This window comes from Dreissena polymorpha, chromosome 16 (assembly GCF_020536995.1).
Source record: "Dreissena polymorpha isolate Duluth1 chromosome 16, UMN_Dpol_1.0, whole genome shotgun sequence".
In the NCBI taxonomy this organism is placed as follows: Eukaryota; Metazoa; Mollusca; class Bivalvia; order Myida; family Dreissenidae; genus Dreissena; species Dreissena polymorpha.
This window is the reverse complement of record NC_068370.1, coordinates 27245972-27271569: the sequence shown is the minus strand read 5'-3', so window position 1 is coordinate 27271569 and position 25598 is coordinate 27245972. Positions and strand designations below refer to the sequence as shown.

Genomic DNA, 25598 nt, shown 5'->3' with positions numbered 1-25598 from the left:
TCAATGTACCTATGAAGTTTCATGATCCTAGGCCCAAGCGTTCTTGAGTAATCGTCTGACAACCACCTGGTGGACGGACGGACGGACCGACAGACCGACATGAGCAAAGCAATATACCCCCTCTTCTTCAAAGGGGGGCATAATAAGCCTCTTTCTGGAAAATAGGGCACAATGCAGTGATTTTTATTCTTCTTTATAAGGAACCAGAAAACATCACTTTCCCATTTAGGAAATCAAAGCGCTGAAGGCACTGAAGATGTTCGCTATTGCATAATTTAACACGCAATTCATTTTTCAAAATCAATCGCAAGTTTAAAATGAACACACGTCATTCAACTTAAAAAAGTGTGTGTCATAGCGCACGGGTCGAGTTTTGTGTGCACTTTTTATCATCCTTATTATTTCATAGAAATAACTAAGACAAAATAAAAACAGCATGCTTTTTTGGAAGTTCTGAAAGCAAAGAAAGTATGATGAAAATGGTAATGAGAACTTAATATAAAGAAAATTTGCAGTCACCATCATATTAAAGGAATATTTTTTCTAATATCAAATGACTATCTCACCAAGAATATAAATTCATAATGAAAGTTCCGTGTACAAAACTTTTGATTTTTGACACCATATACAAATTCAAAATATACAATAATCTTCGTATCTTGTATATGGAGGAATAAAAGTATATAAACATTGCTGTTTATGCTTTACTTGTTACCCGAGCAGTTCACACGGTGTCAACAACGCTAACATAAACATAGGTATAGAGCACTAATGCGCTTTTAGGCGAAGCTGTTTCAGTTTTCATCTTAGTGACTTTAACATAACGCCAACAGACACGCATGAATATTTTCGAATATTTAATAAGCTGATTCGAGATACAACCTCTGAATTTTTGCTACATCACTGCGTATGTGCTCAATTCAAAGGATGTAGCACTGTTCAGTGTAAGAAATTCCGGACTACTCTCTGTATGCTCAAACGACACAAATTGTGGCCCTGTTACAATTACGCGTTACAATCCATCTCGCAGAATTTCAATTTCGCCTCCAAGATGAGAAAACAATCATTAGCGAAATAGTATAGTGTCACGATAAGAGACAAGAGTTCCGCGGTCGGAGATGACCGCATTGAAGCCGGATTTTTGAAAGTTATAAAGTTATAACAATTTTAACATTTTAACATTTAAGGTCACAGTGACCTTGACCTTCAAATGAATGACATTGAAATGACCAGTGGTCATCTTCTAGTACTGGCCAATCTTTATTTCAAGTTTGAAGACTCTAGGTACAAGCATACCAAAGTTATAACATGAAATAAGAACTTTAACATTTTTACATTCAAGGTCACAGTGACCTTGACCTTCAAATGAATGACCTTGAAATGTCCAGTGGTTACTTACTAGTTCTGGCCAACCTTCATGTCAAGTTTCAAGACTCTAGGTCCAAGCATACCAAAGTTATAACAACTTTAACATTTTTACATTCAAGGTCACAGTGACCTTGACCTTCAAATGAATGACCTTGAAATGTCCAGTGGTTACTTACTAGTTCTGGCCAACCTTCATGTCAAGTTTCAAGACTCTAGGTCCAAGCATACCAAAGTTATAACAACTTTAACATTTTTATATTGAAGGTCACAGTGACCTTCACCTTCAAATGAATGACCTTGAAATGACCAGTGGTCATCTGTTAATCCTGGCCAACCTTCATGTCAAGTTTGAAGACTCTAGGTCCAAGCATACCAAAGTTATACCATGAAATAAGAACTTTAACATTTTTACATTCAAGGTCACAGTGACCTTGACCTTCAAATGAATGACCTTGAAATGACCAGTGGTTACTAACTAGTTATGGCCAACCTTCATGTCAAGTTTCAAGACTCTAGGTCCAAGCATACCAAAGTTATAACAACTTTAACATTTTTTATATTGAAGGTCACAGTGACCTTCACCTTCAAATGAATGACCTTGAAATGACCAGTGGTCATCTGTTAATCCTGGCCAACCTTCATGTCAAGTTTGAAGACTCTAGGTCCAAGCATACCAAAGTTATACCATGAAATAAGAACTTTAACATTTTTACATTCAAGGTCACAGTGACCTTGACCTTCAAATGAATGACCTTGAAATGACCAGTGGTTACTAACTAGTTATGGCCAACCTTCATGTCAAGTTTCAAGACTCTAGGTCCAAGCATACCAAAGTTATAACAACTTTAACATTTTTTATATTGAAGGTCACAGTGACCTTGACCTTCAAATGAATGACCTTGAAATGACCAGTGGTCATCTGTTAATCCTGGCCAACCTTCATGTCAAGTTTGAAGACTCTAGGTCCAAGCATACCAAAGTTATACCATGAAATAAGAACTTTAACATTTTCGAGCACGCCGCCACCCCGCCCGCCCGCCCCGCCCCCCCGCCCGCCCGCCCCCCCCGCCCGCCCGACAACATCAATCTATAAGCCGAGATTTTTTCGAAAAAAATCCGGCTAAAAATCGTTTAATTATCATACCACAATGTTTGCCGTACTTGGTCAGCACGTCTGGAAATCATTCCTTAATGCGTCGATAGGCTGCCATTATTAACAAGTTTGCTATTTTGAATTCAATTTTGTATCAAAAAGCATTGTTTTTAAATGTGGGATTTTTCAATTCGCAATGAGATTTGTAATGACCCTCGTCATGCGAAAATGGGTCTTATTCCATATGCGCCCTTCATATAAATAGCCCACTCAGCTATCCCTCCTTCTGGTAAGGAGAAACATAACATATTGAGTGATTTTAAAGCGAACAGCGTCGCCTATGGCCTGACTGCACAAGAGCACATGTTGGGTTTAACAAACGCTTGCCGAAATGCATAAGACCCATTTTCGCATGACGGCGCTATTGACGTGTGATTTAAATGTGACGAAAGAAAACTGCGTTTAAATCAAATATAAACATACGATATATTTCGATAATGAAGAAAGATACTCATAACAAGGCATATGAGGACACATATGAAGTGCTCTCCCGTAGTATATTTTTTATTTACTCACACTAATGTGTGGTTTGACAATGCTAACACACATTTCATGCGGTGAATATGCAGCTTACAAGTGAAAAACACAACACAATAGTTTAACTTTTGTTTAATTGTATTCAATTATTTAGAAAAGTAAATTGCTAACTTTATTTCAAAGTCGGCGTATACGCCGACTACATTTTTAAAAGACATGTATTGTTATAAATATATTTAATATAATATATTTAGTTGTTTTCGGTTTTAGCGATTATAAAGCATTTTCGAGGTTGCCTATAGTATGCCTGAGTAATTGATGAACTCATATCCAACTGTCAATGTATTGAGAACTGTGAATATAAACAAGCTAACCCTTCTACTAAGCTTCTACTATTGCGTTGCTAGCACCCGTAAATACAAAAGATCGCCGCTATGTGTTGAGAACCAAGAACGCTTTCCAGAAATACCCGATGTAGTAGCTTCAACGAGGTTATGAAACAGGTCATTCGTATTATTATTATAAATTATTTGTTATATTCGGGTTAAGCGATTATGATTTTTTTTAGTCTATCGTATCGCTGAAGTTATTGTTGAACTTATGTTCAACGTTTTATAAATTGAGAATATAAATAAGAGTCAACTTTTTCCCAAATCTCTCAATTTACGACCTGTACTACGTCATTGAGTTGTATGTGAGAGCGTAACCTATTGCGTTGTTATCGCCCGTAAACTTTCCTTTGTTTATCGACAGGCGCATCTATTAATAGCCTCATATCATGAATGCCAAAACACCCGCGAAAAAGAACCACGTGACCAAATAGGACGCTAAACGCAAATACCATGCGACTACGACTTTAATTATGTAAGAACGCTCCGCAATTCCTCTGAAGCCGGGGCCTTGTGATTGCTTTTACGTAAAGAATTGACCACTAACTGAAGTAAGCAAAGGAAACGCAGCACCTAATTGACCCATTCCTTCTATTTGCGAAGGCAGATTGAATTTTACTAATGTATGGTTTGCCTATTATAACACACATTATAATGCGGTAAATATGCGACTAAAAGTAAAAAACACTATAATTAAACTTTTGTTTTTAATTAAGTTATTTAGAAACCAAAATTTCAAACCTTATTTCAAAACAGCAAGACTACATTTTTTAGAGAATATTCTTGTTATATTTAAATGTTTTTTTAACAGTTTCAGCGATAATGAATCATTTTTATGTTGTCTATCGTATCCCGGTAATAATTGTTGAACTCGTGGTCAACGTGTTATTAATTGAGACCTGTGAATATAAACAAGCGTAACCTTATACTAGTGCGTAATTCTCACCCGGACTACCCTTTGTTTATCGTCAGCCTCAGATTTATGAATGAGATGAGCGAAAATACTACGTCACGCAGACGCAGCAGAAAGTGGACTATTTTAATCATTCATAAACAATCTCCTCCACGACACGTGCAATACGATCATTGTTTTTTTTATTCTTTTCTATAAAACACCATTCGAAACTATTGCATTTAACACGATATTAATATAATGTTTCCATTTGTGAATAAACATAATTGGAGAACTCAAACCTCTTGCATAAATTATACAACTCTTTCTTCGCGCGTAGTGTAAGCGGGAATTGGGCTAATCATACCCAGGCCGTATCGACCTGAATTTTACATCAAGCACATTAGACGGTCGCTAAAGCGACCATCTAAAAACTACAAAGCTCCCAATTTCTTTCAAAAAAATCCAAATTGAAGGTTTCCAAAACAAAATATTTTTTTTTAAAGAAAAAGCAAAATTTAGTTAGTTTCCATATGCAGCTCTTTGACTTGAACCTAAGTAAATGTAATATTGACAACTTGATAACACTAAGTTATCAATTTTAAAGTATTTGGGAGAAAAATATCAAATACATCAATTTCCACAATATGAACACTTAACAACGCAAATTTTCCCAATTTCAGGGGTTTTCACGCACATTTTTCCTAATAGGGCTGGTGCCGATACTTTTCCCAAATGGGAAAAAAAATCGCTGTAATGCATACGCAGAAAGGGAGCCAGTGAGTAATTTGAGCTAGCATTAGTTAACAGATTACCAGACCTTGTAGCCAGAAATGATTTTTCAACTTTTGCAAAGACTGCAAATAATAGCAAAATTTAGAGCAAACAAGCGATTAAATGACAGACATAAAGTATTACCATAACAACACACAAGGTTAGAGACATCGTTTCAGCATACAACCGGTGTGGTTGGACAAGTTTTACATAAAAATCAACTGGGAATATCCAAAATATATATACATCACAAATTTTCTGTTATTGTCATACCCTACTTGTTTTAAATTGGAATAGTGAGAATTGTTAAAGGCTCTTTAAAGGTGACGATTTTTAAATATTTTTTCCATATTGTATTTATAAAAGTTATTAAAAAACAATATATATATGCTATTGGACATTAACATAAAATATGAGCAATACAATTTGTTTTGAGCTCAAAATACAGTGTCCTCCAAGTCAATTGTGTTTACAAACAATCAGTTTATTTACATCGCTGTTTACTCGGCAAAGTGAAAATGAAAGTGACTCGGGTCATAAAAAATATATTGTTGATTTTCAACGTTTTCCTGTATCACTCACAAAGAAGGTCTCTTCTAAATGGTTAAACTGTTTGTAGTGATGTAATAAGTTCTTTTCTGCTGGTAAAAAGTTGTTTAAATTGAATTATAATTGAATGTTCTTTCGGCTATTTTTAGCACATGTCACCCTTTTGGGGCTACACATCACATTTGTTGCAAAGTTGTAAACATTTCTTCCAATTATGAAACGGGTATATCTTCCATAATTCTTGACAATGTTGCACCTAAGCTGTGTTATTAGAATTTCTTATGCAAGAGTAATTGAAGTCCGGTAAAAATTAAACCAGTTTTTATGCATAATAATTGGATTTGTCACCTTTATAGGGCCTTTAAATAAACAAGAGCACCGCATAACAGGTGCCAAGCTTGGCTGCGAAAGCTTGTCAGAATTGTTTTTTTTTTGTTTTTTTAAGAGGTCACAGTGACCTTGACCTTTGACCTAGTGACCCAAAATGGGTGTGGCGTGTAGAACTCATCAAGGTGCATCTACACATGAAGTTTCAAAGTTGTACTTGGAAGCGCTTTGATTTTAGAGCGATGTTAAGGTTTGTGTTAAAGTTTTATATTAGAGGTCACAGTTACCTTGACCTTTGACCTAGTGACCCAAAAATGGGTGTGGCGTGTAGAACTCATTAAGGTGCATCTACATATGAAGTTTCAAAGTTGTAGGTGGAAGCACTTTGATTTTAGAGCCTATATTAAAGTTTGATATAAGAGGTCACAATGACCTTGACCTTTGACCTAGTGACCCAAAAATGGGTGTGGTGTGTAGAACTCATCAAGGTGCATATACATATGAAGTTTCAAAGTTGTAGGTGGAAGCACTTTGATTTAAGAGCCAATGTTAAGGTTTTAGCACGACGCCTACGGCGGACGGCGAGCTCGCTATGACAATAGCTCGGGTTTTCTCCGAAAACAGCCTCGCTACAGTGCCCCAGATAATTATTTGGGAAATAGGGTTTTCACCCATTGATTTTGGAAAAATAGGGTGATTTCATTCTTGAAATAGGGTGAATTAGTTATAAAAATACATACATTAAAATCATTGCTGCTTTACTTCTGTTGAAGCTGCACACTTGTATTGATTCAATAAAACTGTAAACTATCATAATTAACTTTAATAAACTTATGTTTCATAATATATTGAATCCTTGAAACTGTCCATAATATAAACTTTAAACTTAAAAAAAACTGATGTTAACTGACATCTTTGAAACTGTCAAACATATCGACTGATGTTTTGGTGCAACAATTGCGGACGTCTATCTTCCTCTCTCAGACATTTTTTATTTTGCATCGTAATAGAATCTGAAAGTTCAGACGCTTGACAAATACATGCTCAATGAGCGACAAATTAAGTCAGATTGAAAACGCATGTATGTCGCCAATAATTTGGTCAGACGCTATATTGAAACATGAAATCTAGTCCGCAGAGCATTTGAATAACTTTTACTGGTGTCCTTCTCCATCATCCAGCTTGCTGAATGAAACCGTCGCCGCGTTACAATAATAATTCTAAAGAGAAAATACCGAAAATGAGCAAAGCATTTTCGATCGAAGCTATTGTATCATACGCATTAAATTTGACGAATTTGCGTAAAAGTAAAGTTGTTTGCGTTTTCAATACGCATAATATTGTATTTCTTTACGTTTTTGAACAGTTTAATAGGGTGAAAGACGCAGATACGCAGCTTATCTGGGGCACTGTCGCTAAAAATGAATACTGATTGAAAACATTTTGTAATGGACATATTTGAAAACGTTTACCATTTCAGTTTCTTAATCACAGCATTCCATTCTCTGATCTTACCTGCGACACATGATGATGACGATAACAGCGATGATTACTGACAGTGCCACAAGAGCAACAACTACGCCAATGATTACACCAGCATCACTAGACGGGGGCATTGCTGAAAATAATTTTAGGCATATGTCAATTACTTATGTTCTTGTGCACTGTATTTCAACCAAAGAGACATCCCATCACATATTTTATATTGATAGCTTTAGCTGTTATAGTCTTCAGCTTTACACTCTGGACAACATAAAAGGAGGCCACCAAAACAAATAACATCGATAGGTTGCTTAGTCAGCCAATACAAACCTTTGGGGAGGAATTAGAAGGGTGGATGATTGCATAAGAATCAACTGTTATTTAAACAAGAGCTCCACGCTCGGAGACAAATGTACCCCCCCTTCCCCCCCACCCCCCCCACCGCCCTACACAGGGCCTTGACACAGCATTTCATGCTTACCATATAGTGTCACACTGACCTTGACCTTTAAAGTAGTGACCCTAATTTCAATAGGGGTCATCTGCTGTCCAAGGCCAATGCACATGTGGAGTATTAAGCCAATCAGTCAACTTGTTGACAAGTAATTGATCAGAAAAGATTTTCACACTTATTGCAACAGTGACCTTGACCTTTGACCTTGTGAACCCAATTTCAATAAGGGTCATCTGCTGTCCAAAGCCAATGAACATTGGAAGTATCAAGCCAATGAGTCAATTTGCTCATGAGTTGTTGATCAGAAACGATTTTCACACTTATTTTGACAGTGACCTTTACCAATTTCAATAGTGGTCATCTAACTGGCAAAGGCCATTGCACATAGCAAGTATCAAGCAAATTGGTCTACCGACAGACTGACCGACTGAGCAACAGACCGACCTACATCCAGTAAAACAATATACCCCTCTTCTTCGAAGGGATGCTTAACAAAGTAAAGTTACATATTCGCGCATAAAGAAAGTATTTTTAAAATTTACAACAGCAGAAAATAAAGCCATTTACAAAGACATGTACACGTGTAAAATATTCAAGTGCCTAAGGATGACACTTTCAAATCTGAATAAGTACGCAAACAAAAATATACTTATCCTTAAAGTTTCAGGCATAAAGGATAAAGGTCAATGTTAGGGCTATCATTTTGAGCTTTGAACATATTTCATGACAATAAACAAATAGGCTAATATTTGTCTACATGCAGCTGTCGTGCCAATATGCTTAAGTCTGCTTTAAAAAAATATGTCAAAATTACTATCATTTTTATAAGCCCATGCAACCTCCTTATTTATTGATTGAAATAAATAAATAAACAAAACAAATCCTTAAAAAAAATAAAAAATCTTTTCTTTTATACCTAATGATAAAATATGACATTTCTGAAGTGAAATAACAGCAGTAAAAATAAACAAATTGTTATTTTCACCGGTGAAAATAACAAATTTTCCGAACTACTTTTTCTATTTTTAGATTATCATATCAAGATTTACTTCTAAGATTTATATATATTTTTTATGATCACGAGTGAAATAAAAAATGATATTCCATGGAATCCAACAAATTGTCTTTTTTATTTTATGCTTTTTTCACCATTTATTTACATTGTAAAAGAGTTTTACCGGAGAATCTTGCTGGTTTAATGACGTCATTTTGTGTATTGAAATGCATTGAGGCACGCCATGGGAGAAATGGTAACTTTTCAGCGGAGGGGAAACAGCTGTTAATTATTTTCTTGAAAAAGGGGCATAAAAGTAACAAAAAATGTGTTCATGTCAGTGTAAGATCGTTTGTTATATCACTCGTGATCATAGAAAAATAATATTTCGTGCCACTCGTGAAAATATGTTTTCTATGATCACTCGTGAAATAACAAACGATCTTACACTGACATGAACAAATATCCTCTATATCATTTCAAATGTATTCCAATGCATATTACATTGGCTGATGAACCAGTTCAGTTTATAAAAAAAAATTGTGCCTTGGAAGCCAAAATGCCCTTTCAGTATGTGTGCAAAGAAGGTGGATAAGTCCTTATGGCTCTTAAGGGACAACATTATTAGCACACAAAATCTAGTACAAAACCACACCAGGCATTTACATTACATTTGAGCCACGCACTGGGAAATCAGGGCTTTAGTCACACGAGCTAAGTGCCATCCCAGATTAGCATATGCAATCTGCACAGGCTAATCAGGGACAACACTTTTGCCTTTAACTGAATTTTCGCTAAGAAAAGAAGAAGATACTTCTTTTAAACAAAAATACCATTAAAGCAGAAAAGCATTGTCACTGGTAAGCCTGTGCAGAATACACAGGCTTATCTGGGACAATACTTTACACATGTATTAAGCCCCTATTTCAGAGAGCATGGATTATTTCTAAATACACTGAACAAGATCAGAACAATTGTCCACTATTCTTAACATACTTGCAGTTATTATTTCCGATTCCAGGCAGTGTAAGGAGTCCTTTTGTTCACAATGTCATATTCTATTAATCCCTCATAACAATATTTTCATACTATTCCAGGTATTTTTTTAGATACCAGATTGATACTTAATTAATAATAAATTGTAACATGTTTTCTTTCTCCCAAGTCATAAATTCAGATGCACATCAATGTCAACTACCTTGATACACATTATGTACATGTATACCCCCAAACAGTATAAATATTGTTTAATGTCTGTAAATCTAACCACTATTAGATTCCATCAGTAAATAACAACATCCCCAGGCACATTGTATACAGGGTACTCTAATTAATAAACTTAAGTCATCTGAGTTACAATCTGATACAAATAAAACACCTAATGATCAAATACTTAATGGACAACTTTAAAATGATCCAGGGTTTCATATCAACGTAAATAAACAATTTGGCCTTTATTACATGTATAAGGAATACCATAAGGAAGTATAATTTACAGACAGGTGGAGGGATGGGAAGTCAATGAATTTTAACAAGTTATGTTAACAATCAGCAGGCATGCTTGGTACGAATTAATATTTCTCATCTGGGATTTTAAGTCATACCAGGCATAATTGGAGAATAATAAAAATAAAATTTCTGGATTGGGAATTTTTACGCACAAAAAGTCAACAGATTTGGGAAAAACTAATTTAATATAATTCTTTATTATGATTATATAAAACAAAATAAAATAAATATTAGTAATTGTTTGTTAGATGTAATTAAAATTAAATTAAGGTATAATTATCGATATAATCGCACTTCTTTTTAAATAATATAAAAAAAAAATGGGGGGGGGGGGGGGAGAAATTGGGATATTTTTTTTGCAAATTGGGAATTTGTTTTTTGCAAAGTCGGTTTGGGAATGGGTCCGTTACATGAACCCGTAGACACTCCCAGAAAATACCTGCATACTCACAGTTAAACTATGCAATTAACAAAATTCTTATTTGAAACAACTAAGACCAACATGTACCATAAAACTCCAGTCATATGTCGAGAGTTTTTACTTATTTTTTTTAATTAAAATTGCAGTCTCAACCTATGAGGTGGTTCATGAAAGAATAAGAGCACCGCATAACGGGTGCCAACTCTCGGCTCCGGGTGCAGTTTTGAATAAATAAAAGCTTGCCAAAATTATTTTTTTTAAGATCACAGTGACCTTGACCTTTGACCTAGTGACCCAAAAATGGGTGTGGTGTGTAGAACTCATCAAGGTGCATCTAAATATGAAGTTTCAAAGTTGTAGGTGGAAGAACTTTGATTTTAGAGCGAATGTTAAGGTTTTAGCATGACGACGGCGGACGACGAGCTGGCTATGACAATAGCTCGGGTTTTCTCAGAAAACAGCCGAGCTAAAAATTGAGAAAGATCAAAAGAAAGATGTAATGTAATTTAAATGTTAAAAAAGATAGTTTTGTTTTTGAAATTGCCTCGGAATATGTTTTTGATGGGATTGCAATTTTAAAGATGCTGATGTTTATTTTCCCTCTTGTAATTTTTACCCAACTTATGAAGTTAGCATTTTTATACCCAGACATATGAATGGGTAGTTGTATGACCAAGTTTTTATGGTACACCTTCCTGTCTGCCACAGCGTTCCCATCAACTGGGCATGTAAAAGGATGATTTTTCAAATAATCTCTCTCAATATTTCCAATTGATGGTGTAGGTTTCAGATGGTTTCAAATCAGGCATAAAGTTCAAAATTGAAGCCTGATAAAAGTTCTGTTTAATATTTTTTCAAATTATTTTTAAAAACTTAATCAACAATTACACATTTATTGTTCCAACGGGTTTAATCTTTTAAAGTTTCAGATCAATTGATGCCAAAATTTCCCATTTCACTTACAAAGAGATATGAAAAAAGTCCAATTATACAAGTTTGCTGGTGTGTTCATGCTCAACTCATTGAGGCAGAATAATACCAATTTAAATTCTCTAAGTAAGATATATTTTAGAAAATACAACATTTACTCTGCAATAATAAGGAAGCAAAGTTTTGGTTTTAAGCTTGGCAAAATGTAATAAGCTTGTACACAAATCCATCTACATGCCATCTTAAACAATTATAACATACAAAAGTCTATAAAGCCAACCTTATTATGATAATAAAATAAGGTCAAAACAATAAATCAAAACACAAAAATTAAACAGTTGCTAAAATGTATAAGTGGTTTTACAAATATTCAGTAATCTTTAAGACATCGCATTGGTGCAAACCTCAGGTTATCTTCATTCAAGCATATCGTCTGGTTTTTAAAAAAAGCTCTTAGTTTGTTTTTAAAACAAAAACATTTAAGTTTCCTCTACATAATTTGTTGGCAAAATGAACAAGAGATGTGTTTGTCAGAAACACAATGCCCCCTGTAGCGCCGCTTTGAAATAAAATTTAAATATATCATTTGGCAAGTTTAGAAAGCAGCTCCCTTTTAAAGCTTATTACTTCCCTTGAATTGTAATTTTTACTTTTGACCTTGAAGGATGATCTTGACCTTAAAATTTGTTTTTGACTGTATCTTTTTAATAAATATTACTTCCCTTGTGAAAATGATCTGTACTTGCCAAATGATATAAAATTATCTCCCTTTAAAGCTTGTTACTTGCCTTGGATTTTGTCTTTTGACCTTTGACCTTGAAGGATGACCTTGACCTTTCACCACTCAAAATGTGCAACTTCATGAGAAACACATTCATGTCAAATATCAAGTTGCTATCTTCAATATTGCAAAAGTTATGGCAAATGTTAAAGTTTTCGGACAGACAGACAGACCAGACCAGACCAGACCAGACCAGACCAGACCAGACCAGACCAGACCAGACCAGACCAGACCAGACCAGACCAGACCGACCGACCGACCGACCGACCGACCGACCGAATGACCGACAGACAGACAGACAGACAGACAGACAGACAGACAGACAGACAGACAGACAGACAGACAGACAGACAGACAGACAGACAGACAGACAGACAGACAGACAGACAGACAGACAGACAGACAGACAGACAGACAGACACACCGACCGACCGATACAGACAGACAGACAGACCGATAGACAGACAGACAGACTGACAGTTCAACTGCTATATGCCACCCTACTGGGGGCATAAAAAGATACTGGTTACCATTTGTGATAAGATATTTAAAATTCCTCCATGAATAAGAATATATGTCTTCTTGACATGAAATGTAAGAATTCTCTCACTTTATATAACATTTGAACTTCAAGTACCACCTTGACCTTGAACCTGCACAGACACATTGGTTGATGTAGGTTAGTATTTGTGACCTTGAACTTGAATCTGAACCTGACAATTGCTCTTGGTCTATCGTCTAAACATAGTGCACATTAATATTAAAATGTATTTAATTCTCTCCATTCATTAAAATATTCTGCACTGGCTTTGACCTTTGAATGCAATGTGTGACCTTGACTTTGAACAAAAGAGGCTAGTTTCTGCATGCAAAACATCGTTGTGTTATGTGAAAAATTATTTCAAAATCCAATAATGCACAATATATTTAAGATGGAAATTAACATTTAATTTTACTATATCAATATAGAATATGAAAAAATTCAAGCCTCCACAATGACCTTGACCTATAAGTGATCGACCTGTCTATTTTATGCAACATCTCCGTCTAATATCATGATCATTTTCTCCATTTTACTCTGAAATTAGGTCATGCACAATAAAGTTATGAGCCAGAAAAGAACCGCCATTTTTACTAAATTCCAGTAAGGATTAAGCACAAACTTTTTAAGTGTCTACCATGACCTTGACCTTTAAGAAAACAATATGGTGCTTCTATCTATAATATGACATGTAGCCTTGATATGATGATCAAAGGTATTAATAAAAACAATCTATGTTTAATTTCAAAATGAAAATGAATGCATGTGCGTAAAGTGTTGTCCCAGATTAGCCTGTGAAGTCTGCATAGGCTTAGTCAGGGAAGAGACTTTCTGCCTAAACTGTTTTTTTTTCCTATGAAGAAACTTCCTTTAAACAAAAATTGTGGTAACTTCACAGGCTAATCTGTGACCACACATTTAGCACATGCATTAAGCCACATTTTCCCAGAGTGAGGCTCACATAAAAAAGGGGTTTAATGCATGTGCTAAGTGTCATCCCAGATTAGCCTGTACAGTCCACACAGGCTAATCAGGAATGGCACTTTCCGCTTTTATGATGTTTTTTTGTTTCAGAAAGGTCTCTTCTTCGAAAAAAACAATTTTAGGAGAAAAGTGTTGTCCCTGATTAGCCTGTGCCGACTGCACAGGCTAATCTGGGATGACACTTATTGCACATGCATCAAACCCCCTTTTCACAGAGCACGGCCCATATGTTACATTTTCAAATATGTTGAAATACCTTCACTGCAGTATTCTCCCTTGAACCCCTCCTCACAGCCTTTCAGACACTGGGCAGTGTCGATGTCACACTGCTGACCCTTGCATCCCGTGTTGCATGACATGTTACACAGGTTGCTATGGTAACCCTCTTGGCAGCCATGGACACACTCAGAGGTCATCTGGTGGCAGTCACCAACTGAATGTCGCTTTGAGGGGTTGACACACTTTCCTTAAATTACATTTACAATGTGAGAAAAATTATTTGTATTCCTCTTAACTATTTTTAAACAATGAAAGAGGTTAACACAATGTCAGTCAAATATATTTCCATAGTTAGACAGAATGGCATAATCAAATTTTAATGAATTTGTAATGTAAGACAGCTAGACGTAATGGCACTTAAATACATAAATACATTTAAGAAAATTCTTGGTTATTTCAATCTACCAATGTACAATTTAAGAACGTTTTCAATGTATCAGAGACTTACATAACAGCATGTAAGCCGATTTATCATATGAAAAGGGTTCTCACGAAAGCATTTAACATTAACACTATAAGTTAATACAACCCAGCAGTGCCTTCCCCAGGAATTTGTTCAGGCGCCCCGGGGGTGGGTTCGGGTCCCCTCCCGACGTTGATTTTTTTTTAATTTAACGTGTCAATTCACGTTCTGTGGTGCGTTATAACTAAAAAAACAGCGTCAAAAGACGTCATTTGGTGCGCTATGACTCTTCAAAAAAATCCCCCAGTCATTTAAAAATATATTTTTTTTTATATTGTTTAATTGTTTTAAAACTTTTCCGCACAGATAGTAAAATCCCGACTCGAACGATTCCCCAATACATCCGTTTCAACCCGACTTTATTACTGTATACTTACTGTTTTTCAAGTTTCTATTTATTACCCGATAATCCCGTTTATTCCGTTTTTATCAATCTCTTTCTGGTAAATATTTACGATAAAAGCTTTCAGTTATTTCTTTAACACAAACCTTGCCATTTTTTAAGTGACTATTTATAGATTTGATGAAATATTGCCTCTGAATATGCGTCAATCCCCTGACCTGTTGTGTGCTTGTAAAAACGCTCAATACACACCATTTGTATGCAATAGACGCGACGTTGTACATGCTGCATAATTTTCGCGCTCTTTTTAATTGAGAAAAAGATTCAACACAAAATAAATTTGCACTGCTAATTTGAAGCAAAAATATTTAACGTTGCGGTAACATTTACATTCCGAAGTGTGTTTCGGATAAAAAACGCGTTAACATCGACTTACGGTAATGGGTTTCTGATTACAAATTTAAGTATTCCCATTTGAGATTTCAACAAATATTAACCGTTGCGTTATAAATTCAACGATAATTTGTTTACACACTTTACGAGTCGAATAAATGTTTTGACGGAATTATGCATGAAATTCACGTTGTCCACGAGGATCACGGCCGGTTGCCATCATCAGTCTTCTAACTATCGATTATCGGACGAAACATTTACAAGTGTGCGTAATTAATTCAACGAAAATTTGTTAAAGCGCATTACGTGTCGAATAAATGTCAGAAAAACGAGGTGAATCAGTTCTATAAATGGACATGTTGAAATATACATGTACTGGAATTAAATTAATTGTTATCACATAATTGTAACTGGGAGTCATTTGCACAACTTACTCGCTATAATAATTAATTGTTTACCACTTGCAATTAATTTCTCGAATTAATTATGAGTCATAGGTAACACTTGTTTACAGTAAAAAGGTGTGATGATGATGCCCGAAACCGTCTTTAATGTTCTGTACTGTACTAATTACCGGTTTTATATTACTCAAATGGTACAACTTCTTGCTAATCAAACTGCGATAAACTCTTACTTCATGCCCGACGTCAATCAAAAATAATGGTCGATAGTTAACCCCGCCCTCATAAGCATTCGCGTTACTGATTGGACGATGAACTTCACAGTTTGACGACTGGAAAGTTACCAGATACATCCTTGTCAGCATTTAAATGACCGTGTAATGTGGCTAGAATAATCGATACGCGCGTCATGCTATTCTCTTATCAGTGGATTATCCATTACCCCATGTGGTGTTTATGGCGATTACTTGTGAAAGTAGGTACCGAGTGCTCTTTTAAAACAGGGAATATCGATACACTGATAGGGAAACCTTGATTTTTTTGGACAATCTCCACTTTCTTTTACTGAAGAATACACTGATCGGAAAATTTCAAGCGCCCCGGGGACTCTGATTTCGAAATTCAAGCGCCCCGGCAAGGGGCGCTTAAATGGCCTGGGGAAGACCCTGCAACCCAGGGCTCGACATTTTTTTTTCAGTAACTTGCCCTGCAGGGTGAGTAGTTAGGAATTTTCACTTATGCCCTGCTGAAATATGAACTTGCCCTGCAATTTATTGAAAAATGCAATAAATCAGTAACTAATAAGTTTAATTGTGATTTTCTATTAGTAAATATCTGGTAAATATTTACAATAAAAGTGCTCAAGAATTTCAAGAAACACAAACATTCGCCATTTTTCTTAAGTATCAAATAAATTTTGGCATTTGTTACTATTTAAAGATGTGATAAAATAACATCCAATCGGGCGTTTTTTTTCCGCTGAACACGTGTAAATCACCTGACGTGATGTAAATATTTTTATACAACACAAAATACAACCACTCTTTCCATGCGACGTTCTACATGTCCGCATAATTTTCGCGCACTTCTTATTGAAACAAAGGATAAAGCCCTGTTTATTTGACGCTAGAATTTGTTAATGTCGCGTAAGCATTAAAATTCGGAAGCATAACGGGAACAGAACTAATTTTAGCGCAGTGTGCAATAATCAACATCTGGGTAATATTCAATTGCTGATTAAACGTTGTTTTCTTTGGTAAAGATGTGTTAAACTTGAAATTTGAATCTTTTCGGCCAGAATGCCACTCGGCCTGCAGGACGAGCGCTGCTGGAATATTCACTTGTCCAGAGCCGATTTCTACTCATAATTACTACTACTAGCGGGTGGTGGATTTGTCGAGCCCTGCAACCTGAGCTACAGATCAGTGGAGTATTTGCATAAATACCCTTTAAAATAAACAAGAGCTGTCAGAGGACAGTGCGCTCAACTATTCGAGTGCTTGACAGTATAACGTAAGCCATCATGGGGAAATTGTTCATATTCATGGTCAAGGTAATATAGTCATAATCCAAGTGGAAGAGGACCATAAAAAGGCATAATTGAAACATATTGATCGCTTATGTTTAAAAAAAGTTGTACTTGATAGACGATTCTGAGTTCAGGTATATTTTCCACAATCTCTTGAACATTTGTAAAGACATAAAACAAACTAATAAGATTTTATTTCAAGTTTGATAGCAATAGCTTGGGTGGGATGGTTGGACAATCCTTCAAAAATAAAGTAAATAAATGATTTTTTGTTAACCATGTTTCAAAGAAAAAAATAATCTTTTTTTGTGGGGGTAGAGAGGGGGGTATAATGTGGAGGTGTGGTCATTTATAATAATGATCTTTAAAAAATAAAAAATTTGGGGGGGGGGGGGGAGGGGCGGGATTCTGGGGTGGGGCGTGGGGGATGGAGTCCATTGTGGCATGTCAGGTAAATGTTGTTATGTCAAAGTATGAATCAAATCTGATCATAAACTAGAGCTTTGTCACAGACGTGACGTCTACCCCCACTCGCCGTATTGACACAGACTATTTTGCATGCTGTCTTCACAAAACAAGAGAATATAATTTATGGCGATTTTTTAAAATTATTATGCCATTATCATTTATGGCCATTTTTGACCTTTGAACTCAAAGTGTGACCTTGACCTTGGAGATATTGACATAATTCTTTCGTGTGACACACTGTCCAATGATGGTGAACAAATGATTTTAAAATCTCACAATGAACTACATAGTTATGGCCCGGACAAGCTCATTTATGGCCATTTTTTACCTTAAAACTCAGTGTGACCTTGACCTTGGAGATATCAACATAATTCTTTCGCCCGAAACACTGCCAATGATGATGAATAAATGTGCCAAATGATTTGAAAATCTCACAATAAACGACATAGTTATGGCCCCTACAAGCTCATTTATGGCAATTTTTTACCTTTGAACTCAAAGTGTGACCTTGACCTTGGGGATATCAAGGTCATTCTTTCGGCCAACACACTGTCCAATGATGAACAAATGTGCCAAATGATTTTAAAATCTCACAATGAACAACATAGTTATTGCCCGGACAAGATTTCGGGACAGACCGACCAACAGGCAGACCGTCCGACAATTTGACTCCTATATAGCCCCCATTACCAATGGTAATGGGGGTATAATAAAGAAGTTATTGCAATTTAATTAAAATTAATTCATTTGATCTTGAGAGTCAAGGTCATTCAAATGTCATGGTCAAATTCAACTTGCCAGGTACAGTAAATTCATGATAGTAAGAAAGTATTTGAAGTTTGAAAGCAATAGCCTTGATACTTAAGAAGTAAAGTGGATCTAAACACAAAATTTAACAAAATATTCAAAGTTACTAAGACAAACAAGCGATGTGTTTGTGAAACACTATGTCCCCATATATTTGACCTTTGACCTTAAAGGACGACCTTGACCTTGACCTTTCACCACTCACAATGTGAAGCTCCATGAGATACAAATGCATACCAAATATCAAGTTGCTATCTTCAATATTGCAAAAGTGTACATTAAATTAGCGATTTTGACCCATATATTTGACCTCTGACCTTGAAGGATAACCTTGACCTTGACCTTTCACCACTCAAAATGTGCAGCTCTATGAGATACACATGCATGTCAAATATGAAGTTGCTATCTTCAATATTGCAAAAGTTATTGCAAATGTTAAAGTTTGCACAAACAAACACACAAACCAACCAACCAACCAACAAACCAACCAACAGACAGGGCAAAAACAATATGTCCCCCACTATAGTGGTGGGGGACATAAAAAGGGCCATAATTCCGTTAAAATGCCAACCAGAGTTATGCAACTTGCCCTGTACAGTCCCCTTACAATAGTTAGCGAGTTTTCCAAGTCTGAAAGTAATAGCTATGATACTTTAGGAGTAAAATGGACCAAAACACAAAACTTAACCAAATGTTAAATTATCTAAGTATAAAAGGGGCCATAATTCTGTCAAAATGCCAGTCAGAGTTACAAAACTTTGCCTGCACAGTCCCCTTATGATAGTAAGTAAGTGTTGCGAGTATGAAAGCAATAGCTTTTATACTTTAGGAATAAAGTCAACCTAAACACAAAACGTGGCAACGCTCGGCTGCGGGTGCAGTTTTGAACAAGAGCACCGCCTTGCGGGTGCAGACCGCTCATCTTTTTTTATTTTTAAAGGTCAAGGGACCTATCTCAGTTTCAATCACAAATGAGGGAGGGGTGGAGTGGAGAGGGTGTATAGTGTGGGGGTGTGGTCATTTATTACATTATCTTCCAAAAATGAAAAAAAAATGCTACACAAATTAAATTTTTTCTTAGGGGGGGGGGGGGGGGAATCTTGACGGTATTTCAAAAATGAAATAATAAAAAGAAATATTTGTGTATTTTAACCGTTTAAAAAAAAATATATATTTTTTGGGGGGGTGGGTTGAAGGGGGGTTGGGCCGGGTATAGTGTGAGGGTGTGGTGGTCATTTATTACATCATCTTAAAAAAAAAAAAAAAAAACTTTTTGTGGGGGATTCGGGGGGGGGGGGGGGGGGGGGGGGATTCAGGGGGGGGGGGGGCATCGGGGATGGTTTGGGTGGAGTCTATTGTGGTATGTCAGGTAAGAGTTGTTTTGTCAAAGTATTTAATAATTTGACCTTGACAGTCAAGGTCATTCAAAGGTCAAGGTAAAATTCAACTTGCCAGGTACAGTACCCTCATGATAGCATGAAAGTAATTTAAGTTTGAAAGCAATAGCCTTGATACTTTAGAAGTAAAGTGGATCTAAACACAAAATTTAACCATATATTCAAAGTTACTAAGTCAAAAAAGGGCCATAATTCTATAAAAATGACAACCAAAGTTATGCAACTTGTCCTTTACTGTCCCCTTATGATAGTTTGTGAGTGTTCCAAGAATGAAAGCAATATCTACGATACTTTAGGGGTAAAGTGGACCGAAACACACAACTTAACCAAATTTTAAATTTTCTAAGTATAAAGGGCCCATAATTCTGTAAATGCCAGTCAGAGTTACATAACTTTGCCTGCACAGTCCCCTTATGATAGTTAGTAAGTGTTGCAAGTATGAAAGCAATAGCTTTGATACTTTAGGAATAGTCTACCTAAATACAAAACTTAACCAAATTTTAATTTTTTTAAGTATAAAAAGGGCACATAATTCTGTCAAAATGCCAGTCAGAGTTACATAACTTTGCCTGCACAGTCCCCTTATGATAGTTAGTAAGTGTTGCAAGTATGAAAGCAATAGCTTTGATACTTAAGGAATAAAATGGACCTAAACACAAAACTTAACCAAAATTTTCAATTTTCTAAGTATAAAAAGGGCACATAATTCTGTCAAAATGCATGCCAGAGTTATCTAACTTTGCCTGCCCAGTCCCCTCATGATAGTAAGTAAATGTACCAAGCTTGAATGCAATAGCATTGATACTTTCTGAGAAAAGTGGACCTAAACCAAAACTTAACCGGACACCGACACCGACGCCAAGGTGATGACAATAGCTCATTTTTTTTTTCAAAAAATAGATGAGCTAATAAATGAAAGCTTGTCAGAATTTTATTTTTTAGAGGTCGCAGTGACCTTTGACCTAGTGACCCCAAAATGGGTGTGACGTGTAGAACTCATCAAGGTGCATCTCAGGGGTTTTTTTTACTAAGAAAGTGACGCCGATATTCGGCGTCTTCCCCTACCAGAATTTTTCCCCTCAAAATACAATTTCCCCACCAAAAATATCATTTTTCACCAAAATATAATATTTTCTCTCAAAGAAATGTTTATTTTTCCTTTGGGCATTCGACAATTATCCAATATGCACCATGTACAACGATCTTTCTCTCTCTCTCCAGACGAACACAAAAAATCTGGGAATCCCAGTTATTCTAAATATAGCTCTTAAATAACGTTATGTAAACTGGGCAACTAATCGTAATAATCATGTGACTATTTAACTGGATACCGGTCTTGCGCGAGAAGGGTGTTTCGTCAATAAATTACCAGAAACCAGTCGAATTTTCATCCGGGCTATGTGCAAGCCAAGATATAAACGTGAAAACAGAAAAAAATGTCTCACAATTGGCGTTCTTACACAAACAAAATAAAACATTCGGAATTGGAAGATACTGAACGCATCGAGGCATTTTATAAGAAAGAATCATCGAAAACCGTTATAACCCATCAGGATTCTGAGGTAATCAACATCGAACATTGTGAAAGTGAAAGTAGACAATCGGCAGCTGCTGCTCCTTTCCCTTCCAATACTGTAGCAGATCAAGATCGTCAACCAATTCATCATGAAATTGAAATCACAAAATTGACATCGTCCCCCGGCCCCAGTACAGAAATATAGTTGAAAACATTTCCCATAATTAGATCTACACCTGCAACTTAATTAAGGACTTTGACTTTAATACGTGTTAAATGTGTTTTAGAACAAAAAGGACGGAGACAAGCCTCTTTTGATGAGTTATAGACATTGAAATGAACAGTTTTTATTTTTTCCCCTAATATGTCTCTTTCGCACTCTTTTTTCCCCTTTCACCCAGCGTCCAGCGTCTTCCCCTTTCTCTAAAAAAAACCCCTGCATCTACATATGAAGTTTCAAAGTTGTAGGTGGAAGCACTTTCATTTTAGAGGCAATTTTAAGGTTTTAGCACCGCGGACGGCGGAAGACACGACACGGGCATGACAAGCTGGCTATGACAATACCTCGGGTTTTCTCCGAAAACAGCCGAGCTAAAAATGCTTGATACAGTTGTCTGCTCTTGTTTATAGATTGTGGTCATGTTGGTAAAGAAGTATGCAAAATATAAAAGCAATATGACAGAATACATAGAAAATATTTGAGGTGGTAAGCAAACTTTAACATAGATTTATCAATAATATGCATATTCTAAGTGGAAAAAGGGCCATAATTCTTCAAAATGCTTGTTACAGTTGTCTGCTCCTGTTTATAGATTGGGTTCATGTTGGTAAAGAAGTATGCAAAATATGAAAGCAATATGTCAAGGGACATAGAAAATATTTGAGGTGGTACGCAAACTTTAGCATAGATTTATCAATAATATGCATATTCTATGTGAAAAAAGGGCCATAATTCTTACAAAATGCTTGATACAGTTATCTGCTCTTGTTTATTGGTTGGGGTGATGATAGTAAAGAAGTATGCCAAATATAAAAGCAATATGTCAAGGGACATAGAAAAAATTTGAGGTGGTACGCAAACGTTAACATGCCAACGCTCACGGGAATGCCGACGTCGGGGTGAGTAGGATAGCTCCACTATATATATTTCATATATAATCAGTGAATTTTTTTTGCCCAAAATTACCGCCGAATTTCGGCTGCTTCCCAATCATGAAATTCCACGTTTTTCCCCAAAAATCTGACCAAAATTTCCCCAAAAAAATCCAAATTCCCCCCCCCCAAATTTTTTTTTTTTTTTTTAAGAAAGAAGTGTCTTATGATTTCTTAACTCTAGTTTTCAAATTTTTTTTTTTTTAAACATCTTACAAACTATATACCTTTAATTTAGTCCTTTTTGTCGATAAATGATTCCCAAATTTGCCACTTTTATTGATTGAAAAAAAAATCCCAATTTCACCAGACTCTTTTTCTCAAAATGGCTAGAAAACCCCCTGAACATGCACTTAAAAACAATATTAATTCTGTTACATATACTCATATTTATAATTCTTAATTTTTCCCAATTTCATGGTTTATCGCGCTATTTTTCCCAATTTCACGGTTTATCGCGCTAATTTTCCCAATTTAAATGGCACAGACTGTAACAAATAAAAGCAAAAAAAATCACTGATAATAGTCGAGCTAAAAATGCAAAACTATGTTAACCTTATAAGTCTTCTTATATAATATATACTCTTTTATGCCCCTTTTAAATATTGCTTTTACCAATCATCATTGACTTACCAGCACATGGTAAATCGCAGAACTTGCCATACATTCCTACTGGACAATCGCGGCATCTTCCATCAGCCTGTTCACAAATAAGTCCCATAAAGTTTGTGGTGCACTGATCAGAACATCTGTCCTCACATTTGTCGCCATAGTAACCAGCCTTACACTGCTGGCAAAACCCTGTATCCTTGTTACACAAGTTCTGCTGCACTCCCATCTCCCCACAATTGTCTGGGCAGGGATTCTCGCACGAACTGCCGTAGAACATTTTCCGACATACAATACAGTGACCTGTGTCCCTAGAGCATTTATTTAAGCAGTTTTCAGGACATTTGTACTTGCAATCTGGACCATAAAAACCGATTGCACATTCGTCACATCTTCCATCTGTTTTTTGACATGAATTCATACAATTTTTACATGCGCTGGAACAAGTGTTACCATGGAATCCTATGTTACAAACGTCACAAAATCCATCCTGTTTACGGCAACCCATTATCCCCAAATTACAATTGATGCTACAATTCTGATCACATTGGTCGCCATAGAAACCCACAACACAGGTGTCACAGTATCCATCGTTTTGTCGACAATTGGTTTGATCCAGTTTACAATTTGTGTAACATTTTATGTCACACTCGGCACCATAGAATCCTGTTTTACATTCATAGCATTTCCCTGTAACTTTTTCACAGGAATTATTCTTACAGTTTGCACTACACATTAGAGAGCACTTTGCACCATGGTAACCTGGATTACATTGTCCTGAACACGCTCCATTGTCTATCTGACATATACCATCAGCGCACTGACCACACATCTCACTACAGGAGCTGTTGAACTGATGCCCATACTTGCCATATCTTCCAGGAACACATTCAAAGCAGTTTCCATCAGTCTGATCGCAAATGAGACAAGAGCCATCAAGTGGGGGGCAATCTGTCTTACAGTGGCTGGTGTACTTACCGGCGACACAGCCTTTCAGGCATGTCCCATTTTCTTGGGAACACCAGTCAGATACCTGTTTAGCCACGTCCTGTGTACAATTCTTACCACACTTGCATGTCAACCCCTGCCATCCCGCCTCACATTTTGAGCAGCTCTTTTCAGACGTACACTCTACACAGTTTACAGGGCATTTCTTACATTTTCCATTTTCTTGGTAGTATCCAGATATGCATTCTTCACAAATAAATGGATCTTTGCAAACTGTACAATTGTTTGCTACACTACAATTAGAACAGGACTTCATACTTCCAGATATAAAGAAACCTCGAGTACATACTATACAGGTTCCATCTGGGTGACATTCCATGCAGTTTTTTGTAGAACACACATTAGAGCAATCAACTCCAGTATATCCAGTTTTGCAAACTGTACAATTGTTTGCACCAACACATTCAACACAGTTAGCTGGGCAGTCCAAACACCTGTCTATGTATTTCCCAACCACACATTTTGTGCAATCCACAAAACCTGTTACAGATTGACACTCGGTGCATCCCGCGATTGAGTCGCTGCATCTTCTATCACAGTCATCACCATGCATTGTGGGGTCAGCGCAGGCTATTTTACAAGTGCCATTAGGGTGACACTCATTGTCCTTACATTGGGGACAGCTCTCACATTGTGTTCCAGTACGTCTTGGAGGGCAATGGCTGCATCTGCCGTCACTTTTCTCGCATCCACCCACACACAATTGGGAGCAGTTTAACTCACATTTGGTACCAAACCAGCCCTCATTGCATGACCCTGAAAGAAGTCAATACAATTTTTTAGTCAAAACCTGACAATCGCGTACAAAAAAAACTTGGAAATGTGTGAAGTAGATGTTCATCAGACTAGCCCTTTATGCATGACCTTGAAATATTACATTCAAATGTTTTGGACCAAAACGGACAACTATACACAATTCTTGGCAAATGGTGTTCAAGAGTTGCACAAACAAGCATAGGGTAGATAAACCTAAAAGTATGCAAATATTGAGGTTTCCAAACACATCTTGACTATTTGTCTCCTCAAATAAACTGCCATTACTCTACCCAATATCATCCTACCACGAGCATGTAGATTACAATTTTTAAGCTCTGAAAATCAATTTTGATACTGATCAGTACTGAATTGTTTTTTTAAATTAAACCAAAGGTTACTAAATATAAGCACAGCCAAGGTCTGTTATATCAAAAGTATAAAGGGCCATTAATC

At 36.3% G+C, this 25598-nt stretch overlaps 1 protein-coding gene across 5 annotated transcripts in view; it reads right to left on the bottom strand.

The window, feature by feature from the left end:
- LOC127862660 (uncharacterized) overlaps positions 1-25598 on the bottom strand; it is a 98409-nt gene that overhangs the window by 28481 nt on the left and 44330 nt on the right. For all 5 annotated transcript variants that reach the window (XR_008040724.1, XM_052401863.1, XM_052401864.1 and 2 more), the window contains 3 exons: positions 23406-25145; positions 14282-14491; positions 7445-7547 (listed from right to left, as the gene is read on the bottom strand). Coding sequence is in view for 4 of the 5 variants with exons in the window: in XM_052401863.1 (XP_052257823.1) it covers positions 7445-7547; positions 14282-14491; positions 23406-25145 (2053 nt within the window). In the remaining variant the exon portion in view is untranslated. The remainder of the gene's footprint in view (positions 1-7444; positions 7548-14281; positions 14492-23405; positions 25146-25598) is intronic.